Here is a 22,722-nt window from a genome sequence, read left to right on the forward strand (position 1 = left end):
CACCGCCTGTGCCGCAGCCGCTCCGCGTCCTGGCCAGCACTCACACCCTCCACGCGGTCTCCACGGTCTGCGTGGGGCTCAGCGGGTGGCGCATCACGCTGAGGTTCTGTGAGTCTCATGTGCACTCCCCCAATGGCTCAGAGCTGACGGCTCATTCCTCAAATCTCACCTCGTCTCCCTGCAGACTACGATCCTGTCCTCTGAGGTCCCCACCAACCACAGTCCCCCTCACCTCGGCCTCACCAACCCTACTGCAGGCACCTCAGGGACCCTCCCGCCCCACCACCTCATCTCTCACACACACTCACACGTGAGGGCACACACACAAGGCACACGTGCACCACATACCTGCAAAGTCACACATGCAGCAAACAGATCATAAATGCACGCGCCCCACAGAATCGCACACAGGCACACACGCATGCACACAACCACACACAACCACACACATCATAAATGCACGCGCCCCACCATCACAGTCACACCGCATGCACAATCACGCCATCACATCTCTCAGGGACACACATGCACAATCACACCCACACGCGCGCGCACGGACACGCGTGGCCGAGCACCCCCACAGCAGCCGCCTGGGCGCCCCGCACAGACCTGCAACAAGGTCTTCACTCTTATCTGAGCCGGTGCACAAGTCTGCGGGCCCACGGCGGGCAAGCAGGCAACTGCAAGGCCTGGCCGGACGCACTCCCCCTGCCCACGCGCTTGGGCTCCCAAGCCCACCGACCAACGGCCGCGCGGGGCTGCAATGACGACACCCACCCAGCCCCCCGGGTGGGGGGGCCACGGAAGGGGCGGGACCGGAAGCAGACGCGGGCGGCCCGCGGCGTCCCAGTTGCCATGGAGCCCAGCAGCGCCATGGAGCCCAGGGCCGCCGGGTCCCCGGACCACGGGTGCCTGGGGGCCACGCCAGCGCCGCCATCAGAGCGGGACGAGCTCAGCAGCCCCAGCCAGTCCACCTGGAGGTCCTCGGTGCAGTCCTCCGCCGCCGGCTCCGAGGGCGCGCCCGGCAGCTCCATGGCCCGGCCGCGGCGCGTCGGGCCGCTGGCACTGGCGCCGGCCCCGGAGCCCAAGCCGCTGCGCCTGCGGCCCGCCTCCCTGCGCACCCAAGACATCTCGCACCTGCTCGCGGGCGTCTTCCGCGGCCTGTACTCGGGGGAGGTGATCGGCGAGGACCTGAGCGCCAGCCTCATCAAGGGCCGCGGCAGCGAGAACCAGCGCCACGAGGCGTTCGTGGAGCAGCTGCGGCAGGTAGCGCGCGCCCACGGGGCGTGGGGCGCCCGCGGGACGTGGCCCCTGCTGTGGGCCCTTCGGGGCGGCCGCGCTGTCACGGACCGCAGTGCGCACTCGCGTGGCGGGGCGAGAGCGCAGGCCTCCCCACGCGCGCCCGGAGCTGGGCCCGCCCCCCAAGCCGCTCACCCCCGGGTCTTGGAAGCTGCTCTTGCCTCCGCACTGGGCTGCACCAGCCCTGCTCTGGTCAGCGGTAGATGAGAAGCGGGCATGCGGGTGCACACGCGCGCACCACCTGTCCTGCGCGCTTGCGCCCCAGCCGGAGTGGCCGACCTGCGGCTGGGATGGGATGCGTGCCCTCCAAGGACTCCAGGCTTCCCGGGATCCACCAGGACCCCAGGAGGCGCCCCCGTGCTCCCGTCTTCCAGGGCCGCCACCTTCGCTCTGCTGAGACTTCAGCGAACGGAGCAGAAGTCGTGAGCCCCACATCAGTCACCGGAGGCCACCCCTTCATCTCTCTCCCCCGGGAGCCACTGTCCTGGGCCCGAACTGGCAGACGAGCCCTCCGTCTGTTCCTTTTAAAGCTTTGGCGTTTTGAAGATAAAAGTCATGCACGTCCACTGTTTCAGAACGCAGAGAGGTTCGCAGGGGGATCCTGTAGTGGTGCAGCTGTGCCGAGAGCGACCGGCTATGAATTGCAGTGTGTTCACAGTAAGGGATACTACGCAGTTATTAAAAAGAATGAGTTACACGTGTTTGATAGACAGCTCCTTGCCATGCATTAACTTAGCAAAGATGTCATAGGACGACATTAGGAACACACACACACACTATATATATATATATATATATATATATATATACACACACACACACACCCCATCCCCCGGCTGCCTTGCTGGCTGCCGGCCTCCCCTCCGCCTGCCTGCGGTGTTGCAGAAATCCGAGGTGGGAAGACGCCCTTTGTTCAAACAGGCACCAGAGACGGTGGAGGATCAGAGCAGTTTATTACGCCAGCGGGCTCAGCTGGAATCACCGGGCCACAGTCCCCAGTTTCTTACAGTGTTTATAGGCTCATCAGCGTCACATCTCAGCTGTTACAGCATTGCTGGTTTAAACTGCAGCCTGCGTGACCTGGGACCACACTGCAGTGGTCGCTGGGCCTGGTTTGTTTGCAGAGAGACACCAGGGGCAGATTTGTCAGGACAGATTTATGACCGGAGTTTACCAAAGCAGAACTTAGGACGTCTTCCCTCCCTAGACAGGATCCCAGTGGGCAGCTGCCTCACTGGTTAACGCAAGCAGCCGCTTTCCAAGGTCTGTGTCGTGTCATTGTGGCCGTACTTCCTCCACAACAGAAGTGTCGATGGCCCACAGAGCAAATGCCCTGCTTTCAATCCTGCCGCCTCCACACGCCCCCGGGCATGACCTTGGGTGACCCGGGCTTCCACAAGGCTTGGTCTCCTCCCCATCACCTGGGGACCGGGGGCAGGTGACACCTCCCCTGTCACCTGGGGGCGGGTGACGCCTCTCCAGTCACCTGGGGCGGGTGACGCCTCTCCAGTCACCTGGGGGTGGGTGACGCCTGCCCTGTCACCTGGGATGGGTGACGCCTCCCCTGTCACCTGGGGCGGGTGACACCTCCCCTGTCACCTGGGGTGGGTGATGCCTCCCCTGTCACCTGGGGCGGGTGACGCCTCCCCTGTCACCTGGGGGTGGGTGACACCTCTCCAGTCACCTGGGGTGGGTGACGCCTCCCCTGTCACATGGGGCGGGTGACACCTCCCCTGTCACCTGGGGCGGGTGACGCCTCCCTGTCACCTGGGGCGGGTGACGCCTCCCCTGTCACATGGGGCAGGTGACGCCTCCCCGTCACCTGGGGCAGGTGACGCCTCCCCTGTCACCTGGGATGGGTGATGCCTCCCCTGTCACCTGGGGCGGGTGATGCCTCCCTGTCACCTGGGGCGGGTGACACCTCTCCTGTCACCTGGGGGCAGGTGAGGCCTCCCCTGTCACCTGGGGTGGGTGAGGCCTCCCCTGTCACCTGGGGTGGGTGACGCCTCCCCTGTCACCTGGGGCGGGTGAGGCCTCCCCTGTCACCTGGGGTGGGTGACGCCTCCCCTGTCACCTGGGGTGGGTGACGCCTCCCCTGTCACCTGGGGTGGGTGACACCTGCCCTGTCACCTGGGATGGGTGATGCCTCCCCTGTCACCTGGGGTGGGTGAGGCCTCCCCATCACCTAGGGCAGGTGAGGCCTCCCCTGTCACCTGGGGTGGGTGACGCCTCCCCTGTCACCTGGGGCGGGTGACGCCTGCCCTGTGGGTTGTTCGAGGACTGAGCGAGGCAGACTGCGTCAGCGTGGCTCCGCGTGTTTGTGTCGTGGACGCTCGGTGAGGGCCTGCTGTTGACTGTTGTTGTCAGTGCGGGGGAGGTGCTCTTTCCTCCGCCCGAGGATTAGGCTCAGGGGACTCAGGCAGAGCCGGGTGAGAGGGCACGGCACACAAAGCCAGTGCTTATGCTTAATGGAATGTTCTAGGCTGCCGTCCCCTGGAGGGTGTTTCCAGGCTCCAGGACGGATGAGCTGTCCCCTTCCCACCTGGGTATGGGGCTGCAGCACTTCATACAGTGATTCACTGATTTATGTAGTCGAAAGGCAGAGTGTGGAGAGAGGGAGAGACAGATTCCCACCCTCCAGCCCGGGGCTGGGCGGGGCCGCGTCAGGAGCCAAGAGCCCCACCGGGTCTCCCACGTGGTGGCAGGGACTCAGAGCGGCGGGTGTCACCAGTGTCGGCCTCACCCAGTGCCCCACAGCGCTGCCCCGGACGCTTCCATTTTCAGAAGCAAGTTGGAGAACCTTGTGTTTCACGGTCTGGAGGGCAGCTCTGCGTGCTGCGAGCGCTTTGTCAGGTGCAGGGTTGGCGTCCAGGGCCGGGACCAGCTGGCAGGAGTGGTGCTGGGGTGGGGCCGGGCGAGGCCACCTGACCCCACGCTCTTCCTGCGCCTCTGCCCCTCCCCCCCAGATCCGGGAGATCTACAAGCAGCGGCTGGGCGAGATCCAGATGCTGGAGCAGCACGTGATCCAAGCCCGCGCCCGGGCCCTGGCCGAGACGGAGCGGGCGGTGAACCAGGCCAAAGTGCAGGCCCACGAGGTCCCCGTCAGGCTGCCTCCAGGTGGGTGTGAGGTGCCCCGCCGGCCACGTGGGCTGTCCTGGCCAGGCGTCACACTGTGTTCCCCCCACCAAACCCAGGGTCGCTGCCACCCACAGGTGCCGTCCGGAGCCCCTCGGCGCCTCCCAGGGGCTCTGCTCTCGGTCCGGGCCGCTGCGGGGCCGGGGCCTTGCAGTTCCCCACGCCTTCATTTGGGACATCTCAGAGCCTCTCTTTAAGCGACCGATGTGTTTCTCCTAGAGCCTCGCCTGTCTGGGTCTTGCTGATTTCAGCGCCGCTGTGCGGTTGGCCGTGGCCTCCTGGTCACTTAGCGCTGGGGAGGTGGTGAGTTGAGGTGGCGAGGCCATCTGTGCAGTGGATGGAGAGCGGGTCTGTGGCCTGGAGGGACGGCCCGGAGATGGGAGACACTAAGAGGCAGAGAGAAAGGTCTTCCTTCCATTGGTTCATCCCCCAAATGGCTGCCATGGCCAGCATGCTGCGCCGATCTGAAGGCAGGAGCCAGATGCTTCTCCTGGTCTCCCATGGGGTGCAGGGCCCAAGTACTTGGGTCATCCTCCACTGCCCTCCCGGGCCACAGCAGAGAGCTGGACTGGAAGAGGGGCAATCGGGACAGAATCCGGCACCCCAATCAGGACTAGAACCCGGTGTGCTGGCACCACAGGTGGAGGATTAGCCTAGTGAGCCGCGGCGCCGGCCAGGTGTTTTTTGTTTTTTTTTTTTTTTTAACCCAGTCAGCCAATCTGTGTCTTTTAACTGGACAGTTCATTAACGTTCAATGTGACTAATGATATGTAGTAACTTTGCCCTGCCATTTGCCAAAGATATTTTCTAATATATGCTTTGAATTCCCTGTGATCTTTTGCTGTGAGCTTTCCTTCCTTTACCTTCTTTCATATTATGACCGTGTTTCTGTGTTTCTGTGTGTAACACATCTTTAAGCATCTTTTGCAGGGCTGGACGAGTGGCAACAAATTCTTCCAATTTCTGTTTGCTATGAAAGGTCTTTATTTCACCTTCATTCACAAATGATAGCTTGGCAGGATATAATATTCTGGGCTGGCAGTTTTTCTCTCTTAGTACCTGGGCTATGTCTCGCCATTCCCTCCTAGCCTGTAGGGTTTCTGATGAGAAGTCAGCTGTGAGTCTGATTGGAGATCCTCTGAAAGTAATCTGATGTTTCTCTCTTGCACATTTTAGAATCTTTTCTTTATGTTTCACTGTGGTGAGTTTGATTACCACGTGTCGTGAGGATCTCTTTTGGTCATGTTTATTGGGGGTTCTATGAGCTTCCTGTACTAGGATGTCTCTGTCCTTCTCCAAACCTGGAAAGTTCTCTGCTAGTATCTCACTAAAAAGGCCTTCTAATCCTTTCTCTCTCTCCATGCCTTCAGGAACTCCTAGAACTCGAATGTTGTTTTTTTTAATAGTATCCTGTAGATTCCCTACAATATATTTTTTATTTCTAATTTCCTCTTTTCTTTGGTTTGACTGTATACTTCCCTGTGCTCTGTCTTCTAAGTCCGATATTCTCTCTTCTGCCTCACTGATTCTGTTTTTAAGGCTCTCAACTGTGTTTTTTATTTGTTCTATTGGATTCTTCACTTCATTTTGATTCCTCCTTAAGATTTCATTCTCATGAGATTTTCTTTCAGGCCCTGCATGGATTTCAGTAGTTTGTGCATTTGTTTTTGATTTCTTCTAAGTATTCTTACCATAAATTTTTTGAGTTCCATTTCTTGCATTTCTTCTATCTCATCATCTTCATAATCTTGTATTGAAATGTCATGTTCTTTTAGGAGTGTCATGTTGTTTTGGGTTGTTGCATTTGTTGTTGGTTTCTTCTTTTTTTCCCACTGTGGCGGCTTTTCTCGTTGTACTATGACTCTGTAGATAAGTGGACTGTCTGCTTTCAGTGAATCTCTAGAGGCTTGTGGTGGGTGTAGCCAGAGAGCTCTGTTCAGCTCTGCAGGGTTAAGGGTGTGCCTAAGGTGCCACACCAGGTTTGGTGTGGTAAATCTTCTCTCTCTCTCTCTCTCTCTCTCTCTCTCTCTAATCTGAAGGGAAGTAATTCGCTCAGCTGAGCTCTCCTCCTTGATGGCGATCAGTCCCTGAGCGCTAGCCCCAGTGGGTATAATATTTGTCTGCTGTGTCCCGACCCCACAAAGGATCTGTGCAGTCCTCAGCGTAAGCTCAGATTCCCCTGCAGTGTCTCTCAGTGGGTAGCCAGGGCCGCCTGAGTGTGCAGCATCTCCCACAGAGACTACTCGCGTCTCAGCCACACTGTGAGTTCTCCCACACACCCTGTTATTCTCCCCCACCCACAGTCCTGGTTCAGAAGCTCCACACATTCACTAGGTCTAGTCTCCCGTTATTTCTCCCACCAGAGTCAGGTTTTTCTGCTTGGCTGATTGCCGGGCACAGCCCCGAGCTGGTGCAGCTGTTATGTATGTCCAGAATGGCACGTGCCCTATTGGCTTTTATGCCTTTGTAAGGTGGTTGGAGAGAGAATCGTGTCTGTACCGTCCCTTTTATTTTCTCTCTCCTCGAGTTAGGCTGGTGGACTTCCCCCCATGGGGCTTCAACCTCGTCCCCTCTAGGCTCTTCCTGCCGCTTTTCCGCCAGTGTCTCGGGCTACCGTGGTCTCGTCTCACCCCTCTTTCCAGCGCTGGCACGGAGGCTCTTGGCTGCTGGAGTCCCGGGCCGTGTGCGCGCGTGTCCTCCACGTAGGTCCACCGTGTCCCGCTGGTTCCAGAAGAGTTTCCTCTGCAGCTTTCCCCTAACTCTTTCCTGAGACTACAGTATCTCCACTTTTTTTTTTTAATTTTATTTATTTATTTGACAGGTAGAGTTACAGACAGTGAGAGAGAGACAGAGAGAAAGGTCTTCCTTCCATTGGTTCACCCCCCAAATGGCCACAATGGCTGGAGCTGCGCCAATCCAAAACCAGGAGCCAGGAGCTTCTTCCAGGTCTCCCATGTGGGTGCAGGGGCCCAAGGACTTGGGCCATCTTCCACTGCTTTCCCAGGCCACAGCAGAGAGCTGGACTGGAAGTGGAGCAGCCGGGACTCGAACCGGTGACCATATGGGTTGCTGGTGCTGCAGGCAGAGGATTAACCTGCTCTCCGGTGCCAGCCCCATCTCTCCACTTTTTTAAACTATCTTCTCCTGGGCTAGAGCAGTAAGCTCCTTCCCTATTCCGCCATCTTGGAACCGCCAACCATGAGTCTTTTCTACTGTTTCTAGCCCCAAATGCTCATTGCTGACTTCCTATCCTGGTCAGTGGGGTTTCCTCTCCCATCTGTGTATGGACCAGCGGGGAGTGGGCCGGGGTGGCTGGGCTGGGCTCGTGCACTGGCTTCAGGCTATGGGTCAGCTGAGCGTGGCTCCTTGCTGTGGGCTGGGCTCGGGTCTGGGGTCTGCTCCATGTGAATGGATGCTGGGGTTCAGGACGAGGGGAACAGGGCCCACACCATCTCACGACAGCAGCCCAGGAGCCCGAAGGCAGACAGCCGGGCCGGTGTGTCTGGAACCCTTGCCGACACCTCAGTGGCCAGCATCACGGGCGACGAGGGGCATTCTGACTGCAGGCTCGCAGAGCGGAGGGCCAGGATTCGGACGGCGACGTGCTGGGGCCGTCTGTCCAGCCCTCCATCCCTGGCGGTCTGTTGTGTCACAGGCCGTATTTGAACTCGGATGATATCCCGCGGCACAGCCCTGCCCGGCGGCTGGCTCTTACACACCTGATTCGTGTCTTCAGTCCCAGCGCTAGCACAGAGCTCTGGGACGGGAGTTCATCTCGGGCTCATTCGGCGGGGGTGGGGAACACCCGGGGTGGGGGGTGGGGGGGGCGTATAAGGCCCCAGGGAATCGTTCCATCCGGCTCTGCCAGGGCAGCTGCAGGCAGCACTTGAAAGTGAGTAAGTGCAGCAGGCCGCCGTCGAAGTCGATCGCCCTGGGTGGCCGGCGGCCGGAGTGTGAATGCCCACGTGGCTCTTGGCAGAGACCAGGCTCCCCTGGCCGGCCCAGGGGACGACGCAGGTTTGGGCCAGAGCGGCTGACCGCCGTCCCCCGCCCCCCGCAGTGAAGACCATGTTCCGGTGGTGCATTGACAGCGAGCTGCTGCGGGAGCGCCACCTGATCTGCCCCGAGGACTACTACGACCAGGCAGTGCCGTTTTGCTCTGCACCCAAAGGTAATGCCCGTGCCTCCCCCTGAGAGCCGCCGTGTGTCGAGCTGCCTGGGCCCCCCTTTGCCCTCGTGCTGCGGGTGCCCATGGGGAGAGTCGAATCTGAGTGTGCCACGTCCTGGCCAGCTCCCCGACATCCCTGCCGGCCCCCAAAAAGCAAGAGAGAAGGCGGTTGTAGAGGAGGTGGTGAATGAAACAGGAGAGGGAGGGGCTGACGACGCAAGCCGGGGAGCCGGCGCCCACTGGGGGTGGACCTCGGACGCGGGGTCCTCAGACGGAAACGGGGGCTTTTCCTCCTTCGGGAATGGAGGGGAGGAATAGGGAGGGGGGGAGAGAGAGAGAGGGAGGGAGGGAGGGAGGGAGGGAGGGAGAGAACGGGTCAGTTTCCCGAGATTGGAGAGGCTGGCTCTGAGGATGGGTGGACAGGAGGCTGCGTCGCCTAAGCAGGCAGGTGGACTTTGGAGGCGCGGCCGTGTGGCTCCTGCGGGCTGTGTGGCTCCTGTGGATGGAAACCAGGACTGGGCAGCAGCGGGGGCTCGGAGACAGGCTCTCCGTGTGAGGGTCTCGGCCTTTGGGGGAGGGTGGCGGGCAGGGTGGACCCCAAGGTGTTGAGAGTGCTGACGACAAGGGTTGCGGTGGTGGGCTGGGGCACGCAGGGGAGGGGCCGGGCCGTGCTAGGGGCACTAAGCCTCTTGTGTGTTAGCGGTAGTGGGAGACCCTGGCCTACGCAGGTGAGGGATGCCGGGCGGCGTCAGGCTAGGACGTGTGTGGTGCGGGCCCCGCTGCGTCCTTGCTAGCAACGCACATCCTCACTTAGCCCCCGGAGGATCTCACAGTGTGAGAACCGTGAGAAGCTGGGTCCCGCACGCGAGCCCTGTAAGACGCGCGTGCCCGCGTGGGGTCCGTGCACCTGCCAGCGTGCGAGGCGGAGTCCAGCGATGTCCCCTGAGCACGCCGGCAGCGTGAGTTCACGTGTGCGTCGGCAGTTGCTCTGGAGCCCGTTTACGGGAGGACGTGGCCCCGGCTGTGGCGTTGGCGGCCTCGCTCGGGTCCTCGTGGAGACGTCCAGCCCCTCGCCGGGCTGTGGCGACTCCGCGTCTCCTTGGCGCCCTAGGCATCATCCTCCCCGGGTATTCCAGACCGACGTTCAGTTTTGAGATGCGTTCCGTGCCGAAGAGAAGTCTCACCAGGAAGCTCAACGTTCTGTGCCGGCAGCTGCTGGCTGTGCCTGAAGAGGAGCTGGACCACACCGTGGACAGCGAGACGTGGGACTCGACTTCCAAGGCCAGACAGAGGACCAGAGACGCGGTCAAGGTCGGCTCCGGAGCGCCTGTGCTGCCTGGGTGTGGCCCCTGGGGCCGGGCGGGATTCTGTGCGCTGGCTGTGGCCGTGATGCAGGAGGTCAGGGTGTCCACTCTCTCTGGCTCCTCCCCCAGAGCACAGAGCCCCTGAAGAGTACAAACTGGGCGAACCAGCGGCGCGTGCCGCAGAGAGCGGCACAGCCAACCCCGCCTGGCAGCAGCAGCAGCTGGCACCGAGGCCGGAATGACTTCCTGCGGAACCCGCGGTTTTCACCCCCTGACACCCCGCACGGAGGCAGGTCTCTCATTCTTCCTCCCAAGAAGCCTGCGCCATCGAGACAGCCGGAGAGCCTGCAGCCGGAACGGAGGTGCGACTGTCCCCGGCTTGCGCGCTCAGAGCCTGGCCTGTTAGAGAGAAACCCAGCAGCTCTCGGGTCCGGTCTGGCTATGGAGGCCCCTCGAGTTTTTTGGGGAGGGGGCAGGGCTTCAGGGTCACCCAGAGATGTCGCAGTTGGGCGTCCCCCCAAGTCCTGGCCTCACGGTTTTCTGCCCTGCCAGCGTCTTGAGAAACAGCTCCGTGTTGAGCTCTGAGCGGCCCAGGCCAGACTGGGGGCGCTCCCTGGCCACCTGTGTCTTCCATCGGACTCCACCGTCTTAAACGTAACAGCACTTACAGTTTGCGTGATTACAATGATTTGCCTGATTTGGCTATGACTTGGCTGTACTTCAGTAATTATCCTTATGAAGGGAAGGAGTTGCTTCGCAGATTCTTAGTTTTTTTTTTATAAGAAATAAGTCCTGTACATGTTCAGTTAAAATGCATGTTTTTTTTTTTTAATTTTTTGACAGTCAGAGTGGACAGTGAGAGAGAGAGACAGAGAGAAAGGTCTTCCTTTGCCGTTGGTTCACCCTCCAATGCCCGCCGTGGCCGGCGCACTGCGGCCGGCGCACTGCGCTGATCCGAAGGCAGGAGCCAGGTACTTATCCTGGTCTCCTGTGGGGTGCAGGGCCCAAGCACGTGGGCCATCCTCCACTGCACTCCCTGGCCACAGCAGAGAGCTGGCCTGGAAGAGGGGCAACCGGGACAGAATCCGGCGCCCCGACCGGGACTAGAACCCGGTGTGCCGGCGCCACAAGGCAGAGGATTAGCCTAGTGAGCCGCTGCACCAGCCGCATGTTTTTTTTTTTTTAATCTTAAAGATTTATTTATTTATTTGAAATAATAATCTTCCACCTGTTGGTTTGCTCCCCAAATGGCTGCAACAGCCAGGGCTGGGCCTGAACCGAAGCCAGGAGCCAGGAGTTTCTTCCTGGTCTCCCACGCGGGTGCAGGGCCCAAGCACTCGGGCCATCCTCCACTGCCTTCCCAGGCCATTGGCAGGGAGCTGGATGGGAAGGGGCGCAGCCGGGACTGGACCGGCGCCCATACGGGATGCTGGTGTCACAGACAGCGGCTTCGCCTGCCGTGCCGCAGCGCCGGCCCCTCGTGCGTTCCTAGTTTTAATGGACTTAGAGCTGTGACCGTTTCCCTATCGAGACAGCTGACGGCTTCTTAGCAGGAAGCCTGATGCTGGAAACACCACCTCCTCCTGCTCGTAGAGCCCGGGCAGCACGCTGGTGCCAAGGCTTCCGGGTTCTCCCTGCGTGCAGAAGATCCTGCCGCTCCCACGTCTACCAAGACCGCATCGGGCTGCTCCACGATGCAGGGGCCTGCCGTGACAGCCAGAAACACCCAAGAGCCGCCTGGGCGTGTCTGGGGGCCCCTGCGTGGCGTCCGTGTGCGAACAGCACTCACCCTGGCCCCCGCTTCCCCCGCAGCTGTGCCGATACCCCGGTGTTTCTGGCCAAGCCGTCGGTGGTGTTTTTCACAGATTATGAAATCGGATCGGTCTATGAGGTACAGCTCTTGCTCCTTTATAGATCCTCACCCTGTGTGCGTGTGTGTGTGTGTGTGTGTCCACGTGTGCCCCGCAGTGTTCGTGACCAGCTCTGAGGGTTACGGCAATGCTTATCGGTATTCGCGGTGAGTCCCTACCATCGCTGACACCTGTTCGCATCCCTTCTCCCTCCGTGGGTGTGTCTAAAAAAATAGGTGACTGCTTTTTATTTATGTGAAAGGCAGAGAGCGAGCGAGCTCGTTCCCCAGCAGCCAGGGCTGGGCCAGGCAGAAGCCAGGAGTGGGAGACGCCTCCCGAGTCTCCCGCGCGAGTGTCACGCACCCAGCACGAGCTGTCTCCCAGGGTGTGTGCTAGCAGCACGTGGGAGTAGGCAGAGGAGCTGGGGCTCAAATTTGGGCGCCACAGTGTGGGATGCAGGTGTCCCAGCTGCACCCTCACCCAGAGGCCGCAGGCTCCCGGCCCCGCCCCTTTCTGATGGCGGCTTCCCTGGGGGATCCGGTCCTGCCCAGGCCTAGCGGTCACCAGCGGTGCTCAGCAGGTGCGGGACAGGGAGGCCTAGCGGCAGCAAACCCTTCCCATAGGTGTGGAAGGTCTTGCAGATCCGCACTAGGTCCAGGTGCCCACCACCGGGGAAGCCTCTTATCTGCCCGTGACCGCCCCAGCGGTCTGTTCTCTTTGGTCCTCGTGTGTCTGCCGGCCCGCTGCAGACGGCTGAAGAAGCGGCCAAGGCGGCCGACGGGATTTCAGCTGGGGAGTGGACAGGGCAGAGGGACGGCGGCTCCAGGACACGTGGAGGTTGACTGGCCTGCGGGGCTGGCGCAGGGCCTGGGGCCGCGGTGGCCGGGGGCCGCCATGGAGCAGGCGCCTCCCTCTGCTCGCCGGGGGTCCACTGGTCCTCCCTCTGACCTCGCCTACCTCTCTGTCACTCCCCCGGGAAGCCACCCCGCCTGCCCCAGCGGCCTGGGTTGAACAGCCGAGCCGTTTGCTGTTTATCGCCCCGTGCAGCTGGGAGCCCCACAGGGCGAGCGCTACTCTGAGGTCAGTGCCAGTCTGACCGCCAGTGCCTGGTGCCCGGTGGGCCCTCGGGAAACTGCTGTTACACGAACGCTCGGACACGGCGTGCCCCTCGTCTTCACCAAGCCCCGAGACGGTGGACCGAGGGAAACTCGCCCCACATAACTGCATGGGTCTGTTTTGCATTGCCATATTCAGAGCAGGCAGGCTTGGGGCCGGCACTGTGGCATAGCAGGAAGTGCCTGCATCCCATATGGGCACCGGTTCTAGTCCCGGCTGCTCCACTTCCGATCTACCTCCCTGCTAATGACCTGGGAAAGCAGTGGAAGATGGCCCTGGGCCTCTGCCACCCCTATGGGAGACCTGGATGGAGCTCCTGGCTCCTGGCTTCAACCTGGCCCAGCCCGGCTGTTGTGGGCATTTGGGAGTGACCCAGCGCATAGAAGATATTTCTCTCTGAATCTCCCTTTCTCTGTAACTAACTTTCAAATACACAAATGAATCTTAAAGCAAAAACAGAAGTAGGCGGGCTACTTTATGAGTGAAAGAGGTTTACGGGGCTCACAGCTGTGAGCCTCTGCGGAGAGCCTAGTGGTGGACGGAACTGGGGAGACCACACAGCCAGGCACGAGGCCGGAGCATCTGGCAAAGCCCACTCGTGGAGGGGCAACCTCGCTTCTATCTGAGGACACCTGAAAAAAAGGAAACGCGATTCCTCGTTGTTGCAGAAACGTGAGGCTGGAGTGAACTCGGCAGTGCTGGACTTCAGTGGGACACAGACCTGGGTTCATGGTGGAAGTGAGTGTGCTCACGTGTGCACACACGGAGAGATGCAGGGACATGTGTGTGCTCACGTGTGCACACATGGACAGATGCAGGGACATGTGTGTGCTCACGTGTGCACACACAGAGATGAAGGGACATGTGTGTGCTCACGTGTGCACACATACGGACAGATGCAGGGACAACGTGTGTGCTCACGTGTACACACACACGGACAGATGCAGGGACATGTGTGCTCACGTGTGCACACGGACAGATGCAGGGACAACGTGTGTGCTCACATGTGCACACACACGGACAGATGCAGGGACGACGTGTAGCAGTCAGCACACCCATGTCCAGATCATGGTTAATTAATACCTTTCTCCAATCAAAGGAGCCAGTGAACCTGGGAGAGCTAGTGGGTTCTGTGGTCAGAGAGGGAGGAGTGAGCAGGGAGAGGAGATGGGGTGGGGGACGTGTAGAAGGGCCCAGGCCCTGGTGGGCTCTGTGGCTGAGGCATGGCCCTCGGGGGTCCTGTGGACTGACTGTAGCCCAGAGAGTAAATGGACGTCCGTGAGTTCGTGCGGACGTCGGCAAGCGTGTGCATGAATAAGTCGGTGAGGGACCGACGTTGCTCCAGACGAATCTAACTAAGGACGCAGTGGAAGACGAGGGCGCGAGACGCTCACTGAATCTCACACTTGCGACTTTCTCGGCAAGACGTACCTGGCAGTGGGTGCTGACACCCGCAGGTGAGGGTCAGGCAAGAACAGGCTGGCCCGCCGTACCTGCCCCAGTGTTTAACAGTACTAAACACAGCACCCTGCCGCGGAGTATCCCGGCCAGCACTGGACCGGAGATTCACGTGACGTCAGCACCGAGAAGGCGCAGACAAGGGCCGGCTGTGGCCCCTGCGCGTCTCCTCCCGGGACAACATCAGCCCGAGCCCGACTGCCCGGCGCCCTGCAGGTAACCCCAGGAGGCCTCCGGGTCACGCCCAGGGAGACGGAGGAACCGTCAGGGCTGGCGGAGACCGAGGAGCCGGGCGGCCCCACACAGCGGCAGGTGCTGGACGGGAAAAGGCAGCAGGGGGAACCCTGGGAAAAGAAGTCAGTGCTGTGCTCTGGCCAACGCAGCACTGACCGAGCCGGACGTCTCCGCTCCGACCGTCGTTCTTGGGTTATGTGAGAAGTTTAAAGATGACTCATTGATTTTCCTATCTGAACGGCAGGGAGAGAGAGAGCACTCTTCTGTGTGTCGGTCCACTCCCCAGATGGCCATAACAGCCGCGGCTGGGCCAGGCAGAAGTCAGGAACCGGGAACCTTGGCTGGTGCTCCCGTGTGGGTGGCGGGGGGCAGGTCCTTGGGCCGTCTTCCGCTGCGCCAATGAGGAGCTGGACCGGCAGGGAGCAGCGGGGTCTTGAACTGGGGCTCCGACGGGAGGCTGATTGCCTGGCGCGGTGCCAGGACCTGAGTAAAATTTCCACGTGGAGGGAAGCGAGTGAAGGGGATAACGGACTCTGTAGATGATTTTTACAACACCTGCAAGTCTGGGATTATCTCAAAGTATTGACGTATATGTGTATGGGAGACTTCCAGGAATGGCACTTTGCAAAAAATGCAAGTTCTAGAACTGAAGTTAGTCTCAGTGGAAAATCTGCACGTCGTTTGGAGGTGGAGAGGAGGAGGGCGGTCGGTCAGTGGAAATTGTCCAGGCTGAAGAACAAAGACAGACAAAGTGACGGCACAGAGCAGAGCAAAAATGGGACTGGCGAAGGTGTCCCCACAGAGAGGGGACAGCGCTCGGGCGGCAACCGCATCTGACGGGGTGACGGATGACGGTGACCCCAGGGAAGGAAGACTTCAAGCCGCCGAGTGACGCGTGAACCACCCTAAGCAGAACGCAAGAAAACCAAACCAAACCTGGGCACGTGATAGTGAAATCCTGCTGTCAACCAAAGAAAAAGAAAAAGTATGTAGAGTTAAAAGAATCCAACAGAGAAGATAGAAGCTAACGAATTTTAGAAAGAAACTTCAAAGTTTAAAATCTGGAACCCTAAATACAACTAGAAATCTCTTCAAAGTGAAGATGAGGGGCCAGTGTTGTAGTGTAGCAGGTAAGGCCACTGCCCATGACACTGGCAGCCCATGTGGGCACCTGTTCCTGTCCCGGCTGCTCCACTTCCGGTCCAGCTCTCTGCTGTGGCCTGGGAAAGCAGTAGAAGATGGCCCAGGTCCTTGGGCCCATGCACCGCATGGGAGACCTGGAGGAAGCTCCTGGCTCCTGACTTCAGACTGGCCCAGCTGCAGCCATTGCAGCCAATTGGGGAGTGAACCAGCAGATGGAAGACTTTCTCTCTCCCTCTCTCCCTCTCTCTGCTATGACCTGGGAAAGCAGTGGAAGATGGCCCAGGTCCTTGGTTCCCTGCACCCACGTGGGAGACCCAGAAGAAGCCCCTGGCTCCTGGCTTCAGCCACTGTGACCGTCGAGGAAGTGAACCAGTGGATGGAAGACCTCTCTCTCTCCTATTTGTTACTCTTTGAAATAAACAAACAGAGTGAGGGACAGGGAACCCGGCTCAGCATCTTCTGCTGCTTTCTCAGGCACATTAGCAGACAGCTGGATCGGAAGTGGAGCAGCTGGGACTTGAACGGGTACTCCTACGGGATGCCGGTGTCGCAGGCGGCGGCTTAACCTGTTGCGCCACGACGCTGCCTCAGGTTGAGCACTCTGAAGGAACCATCCGTCCTGACAGCTGCTGTGGGTCAGAGATTCAGAGGGCACAGCTAGAGAGAATCGGGGCTTGGGCGTGACCTCAAGACGGGCTGGGTTTCTCCGAGGCTTCTCCCCCCGCCTGACAGTCGATGCCGGCTCCACGTAGCGGCTCTGTGTAGCCTGGGCTTCCTCACAGTGTGGCAGCCTAGAGGGTGGCCCAACTCTTGACGAGATGGCTCAGAGTGAGGAGCCACGGCTGTAAGCCAGCCAGATAGAGGTGCATCACTTCCCATGACCTCCCTAGGAAGCCAGCCAGATGGAGGTGCACCACTCCCACGACCTCCCTAGGAAGCCAGCGAGGTGGAGGAGCCCCACTCCCACAACCTCCCTAGGAAGCAACACAGCACCGCTCCAAGGCACGCCGTGGGCTGTGCCGGCCTTGACGCCCTGGTCCTGTGATCGGAGAGGCTGTGGGCGAGTGGTGAAGCTGTGCCGGGGAGTCTGCACGGCCGCTTGGCAGCAGGCGCAGCCGCGACCAGCCCAGGTCAGACGTCAGGAGGCTCCCGGAGCTCTATTTAAGGAGATGACATTTGGGTAAGAGTCCTGGACGTGTTGGGAAGAGACTTGTAGGGTAATGGAGAGGGATCGGATTATTGCTAAGTCTGTAGCAAACTACATGACTGATTAACTCCAGCAAGGGAAAGACCACACGAGGGAGGGAAAGGCACCTGCTTCCCCTCCCCCCCCACCCCCCCACCCCCCACCCCCACCCCTGCTGTGAGTGCGCCTCCACTGTGCACCTGGCCAGCTCTGGAGCTGCGCTGGGCAGACGGGGAGGGCGGGGTGGCCTGGGGCTCGCTTGTGGGCTGGGAAGGCAGTGCCTGCAGCCAAAAAGCAGGCAGGCGCACTGCTGGGAGGCGGAGCAGTAAGCGCCGCCTGATCAGCGCAAAGGGGAAACCGTTTGCCCTTGGAGAATGAGAAAGGCAGGGTGGAGCAGGCGGGCGGCCAGCGTCTCTGTTTTCTCAGCCTTGGTCATTCTCTGGCTCTGCACACCATGTGACTGTCCAGCTTGGATGAAAATAACTTTTTTAAAAACAAGCAAAACTTGGCACCCAGAGCAAAGGAGGCCCAGATGGTGCAGGGTCTGCTCAGCATCAAGCCAAGCCCTGTTTTATAGATACAATGTTTCAGACTCTGGAAGGAGGAAGCACCTACCCTCCCGGTAGGAGAGAGGCCTAGTATCACTTTGACACCAAATCGAAAACATAAGCTGGTCTTAACACAGGCGCAGAAATGCTAGGTTAAACTCAGCGGCCAGAAAGTAAGACAGACACCCACCGACACTCGGGAGCACCCACGTGTGGCCCAGGAACTCGAGGCGTGTCCTGCCCCGGCGCCAGCTGGCACTGGCCTCTCAGCCTGTCATTTTCTCCTGCAGGCCTGCAGCGCTGGTGGGGAAACCAGCCCCGCCCCGCCCTCCCCGTGACCACTGCCCCGCCCCGCCCTCCACCTACATCTCATTCTGGTTGACCACTGGCAAAAGCCTTAGTAGCTGTGACCGTACCACAGTCCCCTACTGCCCACCGTAAAGATTTGTGTGTATTTTATTTTTATTTGAAATGCAGAGTTACAGAGAGGGAGAGAGGCCTGCCATCTGCTGGGTCACTCCCCAGATGGCTGCATTGGCCAGGGTGGGCCAGGCTGAAGCCAGGAGCCGCTTCCGGGTCTCCCACGTGGGTGCAGGGCCCCGAGCACTTGGGCCCTCTGCTGCTGCTTTCCCAGGTGCGTTAGCAGGGGCTGGATGGGAAGTGGAGCAGCCGGGACTGGAACCGGCGCCCACGTGGGAATCTTAACCTGCTGCGCACTATGCCGGCCCCTAGCTAGGGTTCTTACACACCACCTGGGGAGCAAGCCCAGAACCACGTCCCGAGGAGCCGCTGTGCGGGGCCCTTGTGGGACCGACGCCCCAGGAGCACAGGCTGACATGCTGACATCATGTGCCATCCTTGGCAGCTCCGCGAGGAGGGAGGGCGTGGAAGGAGAGCGAGCGGGGCTGACGGTGCATTACCAAGCTGGCCGCCAGGGGGCGCAGCTGAACGTCTTGTGGGACAGAGAAACTACCTGTCTTATTGTTCCGAGGTTTGCCTCGCGAGTGGCTGGGGGCGAGGCTCTCTGGACCTGCTTCAGCCAGCGTGAGATGCAGCTGCTGCCACGACGGCGAGGACAGCAGGGCTGTCGGCTCGCTCCACGGCACACGGCCAGGCCCAGGCACCTGCGCGCCTCAAGACACAAAGCTGTGTTTAGTATCTTTGCCACGTGCAAAATGCTTGTCTCCCTACCTCGCTCCATTCACCAGACAAAATACATCAAGGAAAAGAGCAGCACTTTTAGGGGAGAAAAGAGTTATGCAAAGCTTTCTTAAGACTGAAGCACAGGCCAGCGCCCAGCGCCGCGGCTCGCTAGGCTAATCCTCCACCTGCGGCGCCAGCACCCCAGGTTCTGTCCTGGTTGCCCCCCCTTCCAGGCCAGCTCTCTGCTGTGGCCCGGGAGTGCAGTGGAGGATGGCCCAGGTGCTTGGGCCCTGCACCCCATGGGAGACCAGGAGAAGCACCTGGCTCCTGCCTTCGGATCAGCGTGATGCACCGGCCGCAGCGGCCATTGGAGGGTGAACCAACGGCAAAGGAAGACCTTTCTCTCTCTCTCTCTCACTATCCACTCTGCCTGTCAAAAAAAAAAGACTGAAGCACAAACCTGAAAAGGTTGATCCATTTTGTATTAAAATTTTAGAAACTGTGCATCAAAAGATAATTCCAGGGGCAGGCTGGGAACATCCATACTGCCCAGAGGAGCACTGGGTGGGCCAGCTCCCTGCTATCGGACCTGGGCAGGCAGAGGATGAGGGCCAAAGTCCTTGGGCCCTGACACCCTACGGGAGACCCGGGTGGAGGGAGCTCCAGGCCCCCAGCGTCTGCCTGGCCCAGCCCTGGCTGCTGCTGGCATTTAGGGAGTAACCAGTGGGTGGGAGAGCTCCTTTGTCTGTCTCCATCACTCTGCCTTTCATATAAATGAATCTTTAAAAAAGATAATACAAATGCAAGGTCCTGGAGACATTTTATTATGTGTATCTTTAAAAAAAAAACTATTTCATTTGAAAGGCAGAGTGAGGCAGAGAGAGAGAGAGAGAGGACCTCCATCCACTGGTTCACTCCCCAGATGGCTGCAACGGCCTGAGCTGATCCGAACCCAGGAGCTTCCTCCAGGTCTCCCATGAAGCTGCAGGGGCCCGAGGACTTGGGCATCTTCCACTGCTTTCCCAGGCCACAGCAGAGAACTGGATCAGAAGTGGAGCAGCCGAAATTCAAACCAGTGCCCACAGGGATGCCGGCACTGCAGGCAGTGGCTCCTCCCACTATGCCACAGCGCCGGCCCCTTTGCATACTTGTAAAAAATTAGATCCAGAATACGTAAAAGACTGCACAGTGGCAAATGGTAAAACAGAACAACCAACTCACAGAACAAGAAACCCAAGTGGCAAACACATAAAAATGTACCCTGCACCCTTATCAACAGAGAAACGGAAGCCAAATCGTGATGTGGGTCTCGCTGATCCTGCCTGGCCCACAGGTGCACCCTGTGGTGCTCGCCGATGATGGGCCTGGGTGTGGACGATGGGCCTGCGTGTGGACGATGGCCTGGGTGTGGACGATGGGAGTGATGCTGAGGGGTGGGGACTTCAGCTGCGCGTGCGGTGCCCTGAGCTGGGGCGTGGCCTTCATCACACTGTGTGTGACACTTTTTTTTCTTTTCCCAGCATAATTTTTTACAAGACACCAGCAAAGCCACGTGCACGGGCTGAGTTCTTCTGGGCTACGTTTTGTGCTGGGTGCCGTCGGGGTTTAGCGTTAGGTCTTGTTCTTAAAGGTCTCCTAAGCCGGGGCAGGGGGAAGAGGAGGTGGGGGCTTACGTGGATGGGGTGGGGGTGGGGGTGGGTCGGGGCCTGGTCCAACCCTGGCTGTCACACAGGTGCCGTAACACCCTCTGCCTGCGCCTTGGGAAGAAGCAGCCCGATGGGATAACCGCGGGGGAGAAGGGAGGCGGGCTCTGCAGCTCAGGCACTCCCGCTTCCGCTGTGGCCCAGCTCCTGCCCTGGTGGCTGTGACGTCAGGGGGCCCAGGGAGATGCCCCGTGTGCGGTGGTTGAGATTTTTACGCATAAAGCCTAGTTTACTTGTTTGGAAGGCAGAGTGCCGGAGAGGGCGTCCATCCCCAAATGCCTGCAGCAGCCAGGGCTGGGCCAGGCTGAAGTCAGGAGCCCGGAACGCCCATCCAGGTGTCCCTTGTGGGTGCAGGGCCCAAGCACTCGGGCCATCCTCCACTGCCTTCCCAGGGACTTGGATGGGAAGCGGAGCAGCCAGGACTTGAACCAGCGCCCTGACACGGGATGCCGGCGTCGCAAGCAGTGTCTTCACCAGCGGTGCCACGTGGCCTGCCCCGAGAGGGGCAGCTCCACTCCTGCCTTCCCTCTCGCTCTCTCTCTTTCATACTTTGGAAACTTCCCAAGTGGACAGAAGCAGGTGGAGCAGGACGACGAGCCCCAGCTCCGAGGCTGAGCTCCCCTCCTCGCCCGCCCGCCCCCTCCAACCGTCACCTTTGTCTTTGAGCAGATGGTCCTGGCGCTGCAGAACACCACGGCCGCCAGCCGCTACCTGCGGGTGCTCCCGCCTTCCACCCCGTACTTCGCCCTGGGATTGGGTGAGTTGGGTATACCAGTTACCTAGGCTGCCTCCCGGCGCGGGGCCTGACCTCTGCCCTGGCTGACCGTCCCGTCCAGGGTTCCCTGGGCAGTCAGGGCCCCGCCCTCAGCGAGGTCCCAGCGCCTGGACAGCTCCCTGCCCCTGCTCACCTCCCTGGCTACCCACTTCAATCCCCGGGCGTGTCCCAGGAACCGCTAAGATCAGGTCACCCCACTGGGCCCTGCCTCCCTGCCAGCACCCCCACCCCCACCCCGGCACTCGCGGTGGTCCCGCCCCAGCCCCTCCTCTCGCCTCTGCGCATGCCCAGGGATGTTCCCGGGAGAAGGCGGCATGGTGGCCCCTGGGATGACCTGCCAGTACACCGTCCAGTTCATGCCCGACTGCCTCGGAGACTTCGACGACTTCATCCTGGTGGAGACCCAGTCGGCCCACACCCTCCTGATCCCGCTGCAAGCCCGGAGGCCGCCCCCGGTGCTGACGCGTGAGTGTGCGACCCCGAGGCTGCCGCGGAGCCCCTGCTGGCACCGCTGGCTGCTGGCCCTGCGGGTCCTCGCAGGCGGCTCCCGGGGGCCGTGTGTCTGGGTTCCGGCTGGGGGCCCACCCACCGCCGGGAGGAGGCCGTGTGGCTCCGGAGCGGCCTGGCCAGGGCACGGCCTGGCTCACCCTCTCCGCGGGGCCTCGGGACAGCCCCGGAGCAGCGTGGCGCGCTCCCCTCCTGAGCTGCGCTCCCCGCGCCGCAGTGTCGCCGGTGTTGGACTGTGGCTACTGCCTCGTCGGGGGAGTGAAGATGACCAAGTTCACCTGCAGGAATGTGGGCTTCAGCGCGGGCAGGTTCTGCATCGTGCCCAGGAAGAGCTGGCCGCCCACCAGCTTCAGGGTGAGCGAGCCGGGCTTGCTGCCCGGAAGGGCTGCCCCCAGGGGCCCCCGCAGAGGCCGCGGCCCCCCGAGGGCCTGCTCCAGAGGGGACTGCCCGCCTAGTGGAGCCCACGCCTGTCGGCATCGCAGGCCGCCGGCCAGCAGCTCTGCCTGCGTTCCAGTGGCCTCTGTCTACCTGTGTGACCTCTACTTAATGGACATCATGTCCCTACAAACTGGGCTTTCCTGGTCTCTGCAAACACGGGGAGTGTGCAGCCCTGGGCCAGGATTCCCCTGTGCCCACGCCCCAGGCGGCCTGGCCTTGACCCCACCGGTCCTTGTAGTGGCCACCGCTCTCTGTGCCCAGGGAGACCCCGCTGGAAGCTCCGTTCCTTACCGGGGGGTGGGGGTGGGGGCTTGTGGGCGGGGCCGTGTCCCTGGCGTGCTGAGTGGCTGGCTTCGCAGGCGCCCCGGCAAGTGCAGGGCGGGGGCCTGGACGGATGTGGGTCTCTGCAGCAGGGCAAGGCCTGTGTGCCTGGGGAAGTGGCTCCCTCGTTTCCCTGGAGAATGGACAGCCCCGAAGCTCCGCCCAGTCACAGGGGCGTGTCCAGAGGAGGGAGCGGCCCTGCCACGCCCCCCGCGTGTCTTGCAGGCAGTTTCGGCCCCCGGCTTCGTGGAGCAGCCGCCATTTGGAATCCTGCCTTCCGTGTTCGAGCTGGCCCCGGGCGCCGTCACGGTGCTGGAGGTGGGTGCCGCCCGTGGGCATGGACCCCTCCTCCTGGCCGTCGGCCATGGCCGTTTGCCCAGCCGCTGTGTGACCG

General features: G+C 60.7%; 1 protein-coding gene across 4 annotated transcripts in view; it reads left to right on the forward strand.

Moving 5' to 3' along the window:
* The first annotated feature begins 456 nt into the window (after positions 1–456).
* Positions 457–22,722, forward strand: part of DLEC1 (DLEC1 cilia and flagella associated protein) — a 52,736-nt gene continuing 30,470 nt past the window's right edge. For 3 of the 4 annotated variants that reach the window (XM_070073008.2, XM_089331345.1, XM_089331347.1), the window contains exons 1-10: positions 457–1,266; positions 4,266–4,416; positions 8,495–8,605; positions 9,714–9,913; positions 10,036–10,268; positions 11,719–11,797; positions 20,957–21,044; positions 21,354–21,527; positions 21,787–21,923; positions 22,554–22,646. In XM_070073008.2, coding sequence (XP_069929109.2) covers positions 457–1,266; positions 4,266–4,416; positions 8,495–8,605; positions 9,714–9,913; positions 10,036–10,268; positions 11,719–11,797; positions 20,957–21,044; positions 21,354–21,527; positions 21,787–21,923; positions 22,554–22,646 — 2,076 coding nt within the window. Of the gene's footprint in view, positions 1,267–4,265; positions 4,417–8,491; positions 8,606–9,713; positions 9,914–10,035; positions 10,269–11,718; positions 11,798–20,956; positions 21,045–21,353; positions 21,528–21,786; positions 21,924–22,553; positions 22,647–22,722 lie in introns of those variants that run through there. The other variant, XM_089331346.1, reaches the window with a different exon arrangement.

The sequence above is a fragment of the Oryctolagus cuniculus genome, chromosome 4, assembly GCF_051225735.1.
Source record: "Oryctolagus cuniculus isolate XC-2025 breed Fujian yellow rabbit chromosome 4, ASM5122573v1, whole genome shotgun sequence".
In the NCBI taxonomy this organism is placed as follows: domain Eukaryota; kingdom Metazoa; phylum Chordata; class Mammalia; order Lagomorpha; family Leporidae; genus Oryctolagus; species Oryctolagus cuniculus.